We start from the raw sequence: 14,182 nt of genomic DNA, 5'->3' as shown, positions 1-14,182 counted from the left end.
CCTACACATTCTGCTTTAGGGTCGTGCTGATGGAGAAATCTGAGAAGCAAACTTTAGCTAGGTCACTGTGCCCTTGGTCGCTTTACTCATTCTTTATGTTCTCTCTTCTAAGTACATAGTCTTTAATGAATAAAGAGAAAAGCTGGCTTAATGAATATAACAGGATGATGAATATCTTAACCAATGGTCAACACTAACTGTTTCCAACTAGAACTCAAGTCATGCTGTGTCCTGAGACAATGACAGATTTTCTTCTTTTACTTAGACTCCTTATGGCTTCTGGTAAGAGGCTTTGAGACACAAATATTTAAAAATTTCCTTAAGTCTCGTGCTTTGGATACCCAAAATACAAGGAAACTGAAAATAATATACTAGATTAATTGACCATTCATTTTGGTTAGTATGACTCTTTCCTCATCAGTTTCTAGAGCAATCTCAGAAAACAAGTGAATTGTAAAAAGCCATTAATAATTTAACATACAGTATCCAGGTAGACCACAAAAAGTTATGAAATAGATTTAAAGTTACTTCTTACAATGTCTTCTCACAATAACAAAATACTCAAAAGTCCATAAACCAACTTAGTTTATGAATAAGTTTAAAGCATTCTGAAAGATACAGTTAAAGATTTCTTATCAGTGAGGTAACAGGGCAGTAGCATTTCACAGTAACAAAATGTGGGAGGAAAGAGGGAGGTAGAGAAAAAAAAAGATAAAATTAAGTTTATCCAAGCAGAATCATAAACAACAGGAAAGATCTGAAGGAAATACCAATAGCAGCAGCTCATAGAACAATTCCTCCATTAAACTCAATATCTTTGTTGCATCAATTCTAGAAGCACTCTGCTTAAGAAACAGAAGTTCTATTTCCTAGATAGAGATATTCCAAAGTGTCCAATCTCTTAGAAACTCTTTGCTTAAGTTACTACATCCAAATAACAATACTGTAAACTTAAAACAAACCCCTCAAATACTCTATAATGTTATACATTCTTCAAGATGAACAAAATTGTGGTCAAGTCACTGAATTTGCCAGATTAAATTAAAAATAACATCTAAGTAGGTCTTATTCACTGTACTCATGCATCTACTACTCAACAAATTTATCTTATGAGCTAAATTCTTATCGATATGGAGTGAAATTCAAATGTTACTTTCAGTGCTCTTTTAGACATCTTTGTTCCAACCTGAGGTAAAAAAAAAAAAAGGTTTAGAAAGAACCTGTAAAAGCCATTTAGCATATCCTATAATATTTAAATTTTTATTCTCTTAAAAATCAAAGTCAAATTGAAGGCTTCATAACAATTCCTGCCCAATTTTTTAAATCGTAAACTATTCATGCTGTCTTTTTTTTCCTTTTTTCTTAAAGACCTTTATTCCCTCCTATTTTATCCTTCCTAGAGATGGAGAACAGTTTGTTATATTCCTTCTTAATTTAAGTTGTTCAATAAAAGACTCAATAACTTATGATTTATTAAACTATCTCAACAGCTTTCTCCTCTCCAGAATTAAATGATCTTTTTTAAAAAAACTTTTTCCTCAGAGGTCTTATTTTCCAATCTATATTATATTCCTTTTCATTTCTGCTATATCCCCGCCCCAGTTCCCATATGTTCCTAAGAAACAGCCTTCTCTCAGAAACTGACCAGTAAGAGGGGTTCTTTTTCTCAGGCCTTAAAACATGGCCTCTTTAGTGGTCACCAATAAAAGAAAACAAAGGTTCACTATTCATTCATCGTCACAACAAATAAACACAATTAAACAACTTGCCTACAGTCCATTTACTCCCTGTTTTTAGGGTGATAATTTTGCCCTTGACAAAAAGCATTTCCTGTGCTACCTATTGACCTTTCTATTGTTTGCTTATTTCTACTGTTTATTCCCAATTTATGGTTTAATCTTGCCCCACTTATTCTTTCCTTTCCCCAGAGTTCTAGAAAATCCCAGTTTTGATCTGCACACTCAGTGAGGATGCATTCATTTCCATGAGATTGTTTATAAAGGAAAAGATAAACAATAGAGAGACCAAAGTTGAGACCTGCTGGTCAGCACTTCGGTCTGACCTGGTTTGCTGGGGCTACCGAATTTATCCTGTTAGGCAAGTGTACACCCACTACGTCCAGTTCATGCTAAATATCACACTCAAGTAAGACTTGAGAATTTGGCTAGAATCAAATAATTTCCTCAATTTATACACTTTGGGAACACTTGCAAATTTTTATTAATTTTAACTTTGGATTTTTAAATTTTGAGATAAGAATCCAAGCTTTAATAACTTTTCATTTTGATTAAGATGACTGAAATGTTGCATTACATAAAAGCACTCAAATAAAGCTGTTCTCTTTACGATAGAATGACAATCATAACATGGCTTTAGAGATTGTAAATGGGCTATTGTATCATTTTAGCTCCACTTTGTTCTTCATTCAATAAAAAACAGACACTGAAACCAAATATACATATTTTCCATATATAGCATTGCTCATACCACTTTGTAGAATATAGGCCATTTCCTAAATTAATATCTACATTCCTAAAAGTGCATAAAGCAAAAAATTCTACACACTTCTTTAGTACGAAGCCATTGAAGACAAACTCATTTAGAAATATGGTGCTCTACATTTAGCTATCTGTCTATTATCTACAGTCATACAAGATCCAGCTATACGAAAGGAAGGAAGGAATAAATTAACAATAGTGGCAATACAATAATTTGAAAATTACACTTGGATTATATAAGTTCAACCAAATGTTAGCCAATAGCTACAACAAACCAAACCGTGACTTAATAAGTATTCTAATCAGTTCAAATTTATGTCATTATTTTTAGGAAATAAATTCTCTAATACCAGTTATCTTCCATAAGCAATTTGTTGAGAAGATTACACCCAAGACCTTGTTATTGTTACCTCTTAACTATGCCACATGTGTTTAAGTATTCTGTGAGCTATCTATAGCAGGATACACTTTTAAAAAGGATTGAACAGAGCTTCTCCGCTGTCTCTTTAGAAGGCTGCAAAATCAGCCAGTGACCTCCCAATTTTTTTTTCCACATCAGAAAATAGTTACTCTTGTGATAAGAAATTGTATAGAAGCCAGAAAGATGTTAGGATAAACTGGACATTAGTTTGAAAACATGTAGTTTCAGTGTTTCATAATACCTAAAATCTGAATGTTTTATTTCCTAATAAAATTGGTATTACTTCATTTGATAAAGGAATAAATCTATTTATATATTTGTAATCCAAACGTTAGACTTTTAAATAAATTGAGCTCTTTTCTCAGTTCAGATCTTTTTCTTGACTCAAAGGCTGTGGTAACTAACATTTAATTCTAACATGAAGATGCTTAACTACAGTTACATTGAGCCTGCTTTTATTAATAATTTTATATACATTCATAAGATCTTAAAGTCAGCAAACCTACTTAATATAGAGGGAATGCACCTATACAGTTTGAAAGTTTTTCCTGAACTGTCTGAAAATTAATGAATTAAATTATATTCAATGCAGGAACACTGTTTCAATTCAAACCATACCCTGAGAAGGCACTGAGAAATTTGACAAGAACCAAGTTTCTAGGAATATTGCCACTATTGTCTATGTTCAGTAAACGTGGAATTTTAAACACATACGATAAATTTACACTGCACCAGCAGCACTGAAACAGAAGAGCTGGACACCACATCTGTCACATCTGTTCTAAGCTAGAAATGCTAAATACCCTATCTCACGTACTCTAATTTGTAAGTCAATACCTATGATGTAACAATGACACTTTTCCACAGTATTGAGAGTAGTGCTGTTTTCTTGCCAATTTTGTGAAATAAATTTCTTAACTAACTCGATAATTATAATTTATCTGCCTATTTTTTAAAAATAAAAACACATGCTATACACAATTACAAGAATAGGGAACTAAGCTTACTTAATCACACTTTAATAAGAACACTCACTTTTGCACAGTTTTGTTTCTGTTAAAGGAAGAATGACGTTACTTTTAACGTCATGACTTTTGTTCAAGATTATGAAAAATTTGAATCATTTTCTCCAGACTACTTCATATCAAAGTTATATAGTTTGTTTAGTCAGCCAACCAAAAAGAGAAAAATAAAAGGAAAAGGATACTCGGCCGGATGAGATAGAGAGGGAATGCTAACACAAGTTGGATGCATGAAGTTCTTGGCCGCCCTGTTCCACATGACAGCGCAAAGTAATTTTTATACAATGTCCGCTAAACAGAACGCCAGATCAGCCCGTTTTTACTGGGCTCAAGAAAATTCTTTATCAAAGCTTCAATGAGTTTCTTCAATTCCTCTTCTAGTAAGGCAGTGTCACTGAGGAAAAAAATGAAGAGTTCTGAATTTCTTGAATTTCATAGCCTTAAAATTTTAATTGTTATAACATTTTAAGAAGGCATATGCCTGATGGAATAATTAAACAATAGGTAAACAACAGAGAAATTTACTCATTTAAACTAAAACAAGATAAAGGGTTTAACACACAAGAAATATCACAAACTGAGGTTGACCTGCATTAAGAGGAGACCCTTGGAACATGATACATGGATGAGTTATAGCACACCTAAAGATTTCTCCTGGGCGAGGCAATTTAATGGCTTAGAATACCAAGACTGGGTATTAAGAGAAATGGCTTCCTGAAACACTTTGAAGAATAACCAGTACAAATACTATGGGATGATACGGCATTGTCTTTCAGGCACCAGAAGGAAGTATCAATACAAGAATGAGATGTTTGAAAAATAAATGGACACTTACAAGTACATCCTTCAAAGTCATCACTGGAAGAGCTACTGTTGCCCAAAACATTTCCAGAAAAGCCTCTTGTAAACTGCCTTCAGTTATTTTACTCGCTACTCAACAAACCAGTTTTTGTTACTTTAATAATCATCCATCATTTTTATAAACCTTTTTTAAAAATATATTTTTATTGATTTCAGAGAGAAGGGAGAGGGAAACAGAAACATCAACGATGAGAGAGAACCATTGATCAGCTGCCTCCTGCATGCCCCACACTGGGGATTGAGCCTATAACCAGGGTATGTGCCCTGATCAGGAATCGAACCGTGACCTCCTGGTTCATAGGTCGACAATCAACCACTCACTGAGCCTCACCGGCAGGGATAACCTTCATTTTTATACAAATGTAGCATTACCCAATTTGGTTTACTTTAAACTCTGCTCTCTCCACCACCCCCTCCCACCCCCACCACCAAAGGAAACACAAAGGTTTAGGGAAATACTAAATAATATACCTTGGAATCAATTCCAAAAAAATCTTCCCCAAAATATATTGATCAATGCCAACACTATAGAAGTTACTACTTTTAATAAGTTTAAATAGCCTTGAATATGTTTATTAAAGTTATTTATTCATATACTATTGAAATAAATTGGGCAGATCAAATCATATTAGATGCAACAAATGAATATTTGGCAATAAACAAATTATTTGTTGATCATTTCTTTATATTTACTATTAAAGCTCAGAGAGCCTCTCTAGGAATATAAATTCACCAAAATTTAAAAATTCAATTCCCAAATGGTATTGCTGCTTTGGAAAATTGTCTAGAAGAGTCTCAAAAGGTTAAATATAGAATTACCATATGATCCAGCAATTCTACCCCTAGATACATACCCAAGAGAAATGAAAACCTATGTTCACATAAAAACCTGTATGCAAGCATTTGTAGCATCATTATTCATAACAGTCCAAACACCCATCACCTGATAAATGGATAAAAAATGTGATCCATACAACAAAATATGATTGAACCATGAAAACATTTTTTTTAAAAAAGTACTGATTCATGCTACAATATGGATGAGCCTTAAAAACATTATACTAAAAAAACAAACCAAAAAAACCCACCATATTGACATATAACCTAAAAAAACCATTATGCTGCCCGACCGATGTGGCTCAGTGGTTGAGCATTGACCTACGAACCAGGAGGTCATGGTTCGATTTCCGGTCAGGGCACAAGCTAGGTTTGAGGGCTCAATCCCCAGTGTGGGGCGTGCAGGAGGCAGCCGGTCAATGATTCTTTCTCATCATTGATGTTTCTATCTCTATCTCCCTCTCCCTTCCTCTCTGAAATTAAAAAACAACAACACCCAAAACTAAAACCATTATGCTAAAGGATGCCAGTCACAAAGAACCACATATTGTATAATTCCATGTCTATAAAATGTTCAGAATAAGCAGCAAATCTATGATGGGAGAGAGCAGATTGGTGGCTGCCTAGGGCTGGGAGAGAGGGGAATGGGAAGTCACTGCTAATGGTATGGGGTTTCCTTTTGAGGTGATGAAAATGGCCTAAAATTGATTGTAGTGATGTCTGCACAACTCTGAATACACTAAAACTACTGAGTTATATACTTTAGTGGGCGAACTCTTTGATATGTGAATTATATCTCAATAAAACTTTTTCGTATATATTTAAAAAGTCAACTCTCACCTCCGGTCAGGTGACGCGCACATCTCTGCATAATACTTGATCTTTGGTTCTGTCCCACTTGTCCGAAGAGTAGCAACACAACCATTTTGAAAAGTAAATGTAATCATCTGGCTGTTTTTACTCACAGGCAACACCTATGCACAATTGTAACAACAGCTTAATTGCACTTGTTTCAGTTTAGCAAGATGAAAAAGTTCTGGAGATCTATACAACAATGTAAAAGTAGTTAACAGTGCTGAACTGTATGCTTAACAATGGTTAAGTTGGTAAAATTTATGTTTTAACTGTTTACCACAATTAAAAATAAAAAATGTTAAAAGAGAATTATAAAATACAAAAAGTACTACATACATAATTTACAAATATACCATTTACTGAACATTTATGATATAGTCATTGGATTATATACCTTTCCTTACATACATGGTCTCTGGACCCCAACAATAATCCCGCAAAGTAAATACTACTGCCAATTTACGGGCAAGACTCAGCGTAAAGGACCTGCTCAAGGTCATCCTCTAAGTGGCAGAGCAAAAAGTTGAAGCCAGGTCTATCTGTATCCAAGTCCAAACAGCCTCTACATTTGCCAAGTGCTTTATAATTTTAAAGTACTTTCACAGTTTACTAATTTGCCAGGGCAGAGTGCACCTATCCTGGGGGACAGGCAAAATAATTCACTGGGGTTCAAAAATTAATTTTTTTTACCTCAAAATTAAAAGCACAAAAAGAACCAAAGCTTTACTGACAGTAAATATATGGATTAACACTGTTACTCTTCCTAGGCCACAGATTGGTCTGTGAAGGCATCTCAAAGGAGCTGTGGGGGCTGCCCTAGGACTGGGGGGGGGCGGGGGGTTGGCAGTGGGGCCCTCCCTCGGGGGTCCCGAGCTCGGTCCTCTCCTTGAGATCCCTCTCTGGGTCAGTGCTACTGCCATACACTAGTTCCTAAGGCAGAGACCTTCCTCCCTGCTTTTTCACTCACAGAACATCAACTCACAAGTCCTGTCTATTCTATCCTTTATTTTACTCAACTTGGTCCACTTCCCTCCATCACTGCGGCTACTGTAAAGTTCTGGCTCCCATTCTCTCTCACGGAAACAGTACTAATGGATCCTCATGCCTGGACGTTTGCCCCTCTCAACCCACTCACCACACTATAGAGAGCTACTTGTGGTTGTGGTTGTTTTTTTTGTTTGTTTTTTAAAAAATTTAAACCGTTTGGTGTATGGGATGATGCTGCAACCAACTAAACCACCCAGCTAAGGTTACTTGTGGTTCTTTATATTTTTTATTGTTTTTTCTTTTATATATCTTTATTGATTTCAGAGAGGAAGGGAGAGGGAGAGAGAGATAGAAACATCAATGATGAGAGAGAATCACTGATCGGCCGCCTCCTGCACGCCCCCAACTGGGGATTGAGCCTGCAACCCAGGCACGTGCCCTTAACCAGAATTGAACCCGGGACCCTTCAGTCCGCAGGCCAACGCTCTATCCACTGAGCCAAATCGGCCAGGGCACTTGTGGTTCTTTAAAGGAGAAGATGTCTTTTCACCTTCAGACGTAGCACTTGCTGCTCCCTTTGCCTGAAACACCCTCTGTTCCTCCTATGTTTGGAAAGCTCCTTCTCTAGAACACGCCTCAACGAAATCCTCCAGAAAGTCTTCCACAAGCGCCCCCATTTCTGAGTAAGGGCCCTTCCTATGCTTTTCCATGGCTCCCTTCGCACCCCCTGGTAGCACTTATCATTCTGTAAAGTAATCGCTGTTTACTTGTTCGTTTCCCCACTGGACTCTGAGTGCAGAAACAGTGCCTTTGTCACTGCTGTATACCAAGCATGCCTGTGCCTGCAGCACAGAAGTGTTCTGATAAATGCCTGCGGAACATGTGGATGAATGTCTATCTGAGTTTGTGGAGAACGAACGAACTCAGGAAGTCTTTGATTCGAACTTAGGGGATTAACCATATCTATACTACTAAGCATCAGTGAGAAACAGATAGAAAAGCCCTTTGATTAACAAATATACACTTTAAAGCAGCAGTCACCAACCTTTTGGACCTCATGGACTACCAGTGGTCCACGGACCACCGGTTGGCAACCGCTGCTTTAAAGGGAGTTGGAGGAAAAAAGCAAAACACAAGAACTACGATAAGCATAGCAACAATAGAAAAATAAAAAGAAGCAAAAGAAATTGGTTAAGTAGTTTACAAAGACACAAAAATAGATACACACATACTGGCACATGCACACAATACCAATGACTGGGGACCGATATTTGTTGACTGGGTGTATATACACAAAGAGAATAGGGGTAGTATTCTCCACAAGAGGCTACCGGTTTCCCCAAATATATCATGCCCCTAGAATCTTGAGTCAACATCAGAACATTATAAATGAAAATTTAGGCTAATAACAACAACAATCACTAAATATGATCAGCAAATATGTGTTGAGCACCTACCATGTAGGCAGGACATTGAGAGGCATAAAGATACCTCAGAAATGGACCTGACATGTACAACATGGATAACATAAAACAGGAAGTGATGAATGACAAGAGGAATGAATATGTAATGAAACCTCAGGAGAAAGCTATTTGCTTATGGGACTTGGAGGGGACTGTGGAAGAGGTGACATTTGCCTTAAGTCTTGCATATGGCTAAGGTGTAAACCTGCAATAGTAGAAAAAAGAGGTAGACTGAAAACATAGCTTGAGCAAAAATAGATAAATTTTTTTAAGTATATATGCAAGAAACTATACATTGTTCTATTTGGCTAGAGGTATAGGGAATAAAGTTGAAAAAGGGAGATTACAACTAGAAAGATGGGTAGCTTTGAAATTATAGGCTTTTTGGACTTCATTTTCAACATTATTTAGCATCATCACACATTCTCCCTCCCTTCTTCCTTTTCTCTTTGCCTTTCTCATTTTTGTTCTCACCTCTCCAGGCCCAGAGGGTAGCACACACTTGGGGAGTGATAAGACAGGATCAGAGTCAGAGAGCCAGTTAGTGGACTTACAACATCTCTGGGGCAAAGCAATGGATCCTAGTTTCAGGAAACGAATTGGCTTGAACTTCCTCTATTTTACCCTAGTATGAAGTTAAAAACTGTTAAAAACTGTTTTTTGTTGTGTGTGTGTGTTTTTTAAAGGTACTTACTGATTTCTTATTAGGCTGGCTGCTGTCATATCCAGTGGTAACGTCTCGTGTATGCAATATAGCAAATGTCCCACAAAATTTTGGATATTCTTTTGGAGAATCAAAATTACGAAGTCTTTCAAATATACTTTTGATGGTATTTGGATCGTAACACAAGAAATATGAAGTTTTTGAAATGTGATAACCATACCTGCACACAAAGATTTAAAGTGTTAAAATCAGCTTTCAGATAACTCTTTAGAAAAGTGTATATCCAAGATGATAGTATTATGTAGAAAGTGGCAGTCCTTAACTCGGACAATTTTAGTACTTTTAAAAAAGGATCGACTATTTCTCGAAAACAAGTTTAGCTGAACGTAGGACAAAGAAAAACTTAGCATGTGAAATTCATAATAGCAGGACTTACTTTTCATAAACCTTAACCAGCTGCTGTTTCAATGTTACATTCGTGGTTTCCAGGTAAGCTGCCATCTCAGCAACAACAGCAGCTGCGCTCACCCCGTCTTTGTCCAAAACTGAAGTTCCACACAGAAAACCTGCGAATCAAAAAGAATCTTTAAAAAAGAGGAAAACATAAGCCTGTAATAAGTTCTTTAGTTTTACATTGCTTCAGCAGGGCCAACGAATTTAAATCCTAGTAATAAATGAAGCACACTGACACTGAAGGTATTTAGGGGACCTTTAAGGGTCTTTTTTCTTTTTCTGATGAGAAATGTACCTACACATTTCTGAATGCTCTTTGGTTTTTACCACAGCTCAGAATACAAAACCAGAAGACAAAAATTCCTCTCTATAGAATCACTACATTAAAAAAAAAAAATGCCCTCATTCAAATTTCAAAGGTTTTAATATTTACTACATACCAATAGACTCTTCAAATGCAAAAAGGACTTCTTTCCCATTTTCCAGGAGGTCTTTTATCCTACTTCCAATCCATTTAAAACCTGGTAATGTTTCCTGAAATGCAGAGGAGGCCACTCTTGTTAAGTGACTCTCTCATAACACATATTAGAGAAAAGCAGGTCACTATATGCACGACATGACACTCTCACAGTGATCGCCTGTTACGGCTTTTGGCCCATAAAGATTTACATAGTGGTGAACACGTAGTCATAAAGTGCACGGACACATGCACCGCCACAACTGATGACCTACTATTTATCAAGTACAGTAATAGGTGGTTTACACCAAATATAATCCAATATATACAAGTGGTGATGCATATAGTCACAAAGGAACATGTTATGACCACCTACTATTTACAACACAGTGTAACAAGTGCTTTACATCACTATCTTTTTAACGCTCACAAAAACCCTGCTGCTGAAACAGGCTCAGAAGTCCAGTAAATTTGCCCAAGATTATGCTGCACTTAAGAGATGGAGGCAGGATTCAACTGCACTGCTTCTCAGAAACTGTCCTGTAAGCTGTATTAAAAGCACTAGGATAAGAGCACTTACGAAGGTTGCGATTTATTCCCCTTGAGTAATCAAAGGCCATAAAGCTTTTTAATGATGCACTTCCAATATTATCACAACACATGCCCGAACCAAGTGTTCTTTACCATAACACCAAGTCTTGCTTTGGTAATTAGATTTGAGGACTTTTCATCTGATTAGCTATTGTTCCCTTCGTAGACATGAACTGCTTTAGAGTCAACAGAAAGGGCATCTGATACACACGGACTCTAGAGCTCAGCATTACCAACTTAAGATTCCTAATTCACCTCTCTACCTCCTCACTCACTACATTACATAACATAACATAAACATAACATAACAACATAACATAACAACATAACATAACGTAAAAGCCAAAATCATCTGCCACCCCTATTCCCAACAACAACAACAAGGAAGTAAATTTATAATATTGGTCTTTAGAATAATTTCTTTTTTCTCTTTTGTACTCATTATACATTTTTCTTGCCATAAATATAAATGATAAAAATGTTATCATTACTTGTAATTCAGAATCTTAAGCTTAAATAAAATTTCATTTTTTTCTATTTGTATTTTAGAAAGTCTGAGGTTGAAAGCTCTGTTTTATTAAGACAAATACAATTTTCTTTTACTCAGCCAATTAATGTTAAGACCCGTAGCTTGACTGTGGCTCAAGAAAAATGCCCAGAGGTGACATTTTCACTAATACTTGGCAAAGATGGCAGAGGAAAAGCAACCTCATTGACATTAGTCCCAGTGGCAGTCAGCTTAGTCAGCTGCCTGAGGCTCACAAAGGCTAGTGGTCTGTGCTGAGAGAGGGGCATCATTTTTTTTGGATGTAGAATCTCTGGGTCTTAATTTGCAATTTAGAAGACTACTTAAAGTTTCTTAAGATTGAACTTGAAGAGCCTACACAAGTGGTCCCAGACACCCACAGTTTTTTGGAACAGATTTTCTGTTATTGATGAAGCCAGGAACCAGATCTTCCTAGTATGGAAACCAGATATTATTGTATGGAATAATAAGCACTAATGCAATTTCTAAAGAACACCTAATCTTAGTTTCAGAAATTCACACACTGGATGAATTTGGCACAAGTGTCTAAGCTATCAAAAAGACTAAATGTTAACAAAATTAGAAAAAAAGTGGGAATCATAAATGAAATTGATAAAAGTCAGTTTTGATGAGGAGATGGCTTTAATTTATAGAAATAGGGTTAGAAAAGTGGCACACAGGTATTATCTATTCTTACTTCAAAATGAAATCCTTCTTTAAGTGCAATTGCCTTCAAAATTTTGGAAGAGACTGTGGTGGCTAACATGTAAATGTTCTTCACATCAGCATTTCCGGATTTACTTTTCTCCCAGCAATCAAACATCCACCACCCAAACAGGGCTGCCAACTCATTTCCTGAGAAAACTTTCCAGTGACCACTGCAGGGAGAATAAAAACTCAAGTCAGGAACTTTATAACTTCTCATTAAAGCATCTTGACCCCCAAGACCTACAAATCACCAACCTGTGTAGTATGGTCACAATTTTGCAAAAACAAATATATCTTAAATATTTGAGTACAAAAAAACGTAGAAAGAAAGTGTTAAAATATCAACCTAGTGTTTATTTCTGGATCGTGGGCTTACAGGGGATGTATTTTCTTATTTTTAAAATTATTTCCAACAAGCCTATTCAACTTAAAAAAAAGTTCATCAAAATTTAAGCTTTTAATCAAATAGCAGGTCTACTGACTTCTCCTGAAGCTCTGCCACCGCCAGTCGGTCTGCGTCGGGGTCTGTGGCAACCACTACCCGGGCGTTTTCCTTCTCTGCCAGCCTCAAAGAGAGTTCCTGCAACAGTGACCCAAAAGGCTGGATTGCATTGAGGACATTCAATTCAATGTTAATATTCCCAAATGTAGGCACTATGCCAGTCATGTGAATTTTAGAAGGAAAACAGTTCAGCTAAATTTCAAATAAGCCTGGAAGTAGGAATATCTACCATAGAGATTTCAAACAAAACAGAACCTATGGCTCCTATATAATTTAAAAGATGTAAACTAAAGTGGTTTCTGCTTTTTTGAATCTTTGAACTATCAATGAGTTCTATCTATTTGATAAAGTTTAATACACTAATAATAATTTAAAAATAAAAGAAAGATACCAGCACAGATTCTCCCTCTTCAGGATTCGGGCACTTAACAGTAGAAAAGTCTGGGTCAGGATCTTTTTGTTCTGGTACTGGAATTGGAGGCTTAAAACCAAACACTTGAAAAGCCAACTGCACGTAGTCATGTCCAACCCCATGAAAAGATGAATGCACAAATTTCAAGGTGGTCTTTGAGTTTAATTCCCTGTACAGAAAAATCATCATTCAATCAATCTAAAGCTCGTTACTTGGAATATACTTAAAACAAGCTATAGAAAAAGCTAAAATCGGTTTTGTAGGATAGGGAAAATATACTCTGCAAGCCAGGGTGCTTTCTAGCAATTGTGTTAGCTATTTATGAAGTAGTTATGAAAATATGGACATAGAAAAGGCAAAATAAGTTTTTAGAGAAAATTCCCTAATCTTATCCAGAGAGAATACATATATTTAGCTACACTTTTTTGATGACCTTACTGAGAGATAATTAATATACTATACAATGCATCCATTTAACATGTACAATTCAATGGCTTTCACTATATTCCGAGTTTTTCAACCATTATTGTAATCAATTTTCGAACATTCTCATTGCCCCCAAAAGAAACTGCATACCCCATAGCTGCCACTCTCTAACCCTTCTATTCCTCCCAGCCATCGGTAACCACTAATGTATCTTCTGTCTGTTTCTGTCTCAATAGATTTGCCTACTCTGGACATTTCATATACATGGAATCATATAATATGTGGTCCTTGGTGACTGGCTTCTTTCACTTAGGATAATATTTTCAAGGCTTATCTATGCTGCATTTTGCATCAGTATTTCATTTCCTTTTACTACTGGATAATATTTCATTGTTTGGATATATCATATTTTATTTAATCTCTTCATCAGTTGATGAATATTTAGGTTATTTCCACTTTTTTACTATTATGAACCTACTGTTTAGCTATAATTTTAAAG

The 14,182-nt window shown here is 36.1% G+C and overlaps 1 protein-coding gene across 1 annotated transcript in view; it reads right to left on the bottom strand.

Annotated features, from left to right (window-relative positions):
- Positions 1-1,354: 1,354 nt before the first annotated feature.
- The window catches only part of PGM2L1 (phosphoglucomutase 2-like 1), a 36,945-nt gene continuing 24,117 nt past the window's right edge, over positions 1,355-14,182 (bottom strand). The window contains exons 7-14 of the mRNA XM_015557475.1: positions 13,237-13,446; positions 12,826-12,923; positions 12,333-12,513; positions 10,502-10,595; positions 10,045-10,174; positions 9,639-9,828; positions 6,480-6,613; positions 1,355-4,335 (exon numbers count right to left, since the gene is read on the bottom strand). Coding sequence (XP_015412961.1) covers positions 4,233-4,335; positions 6,480-6,613; positions 9,639-9,828; positions 10,045-10,174; positions 10,502-10,595; positions 12,333-12,513; positions 12,826-12,923; positions 13,237-13,446 — 1,140 coding nt within the window. The 3' untranslated portion in view covers positions 1,355-4,232. The remainder of the gene's footprint in view (positions 4,336-6,479; positions 6,614-9,638; positions 9,829-10,044; positions 10,175-10,501; positions 10,596-12,332; positions 12,514-12,825; positions 12,924-13,236; positions 13,447-14,182) is intronic.

The sequence above is a fragment of the Myotis davidii genome, unplaced genomic scaffold (assembly GCF_000327345.1).
Source record: "Myotis davidii unplaced genomic scaffold, ASM32734v1 scaffold169, whole genome shotgun sequence".
NCBI classification, from domain to species: domain Eukaryota; kingdom Metazoa; phylum Chordata; class Mammalia; order Chiroptera; family Vespertilionidae; genus Myotis; species Myotis davidii.
This window is presented reverse-complemented; position numbering and strand designations above follow the sequence as displayed.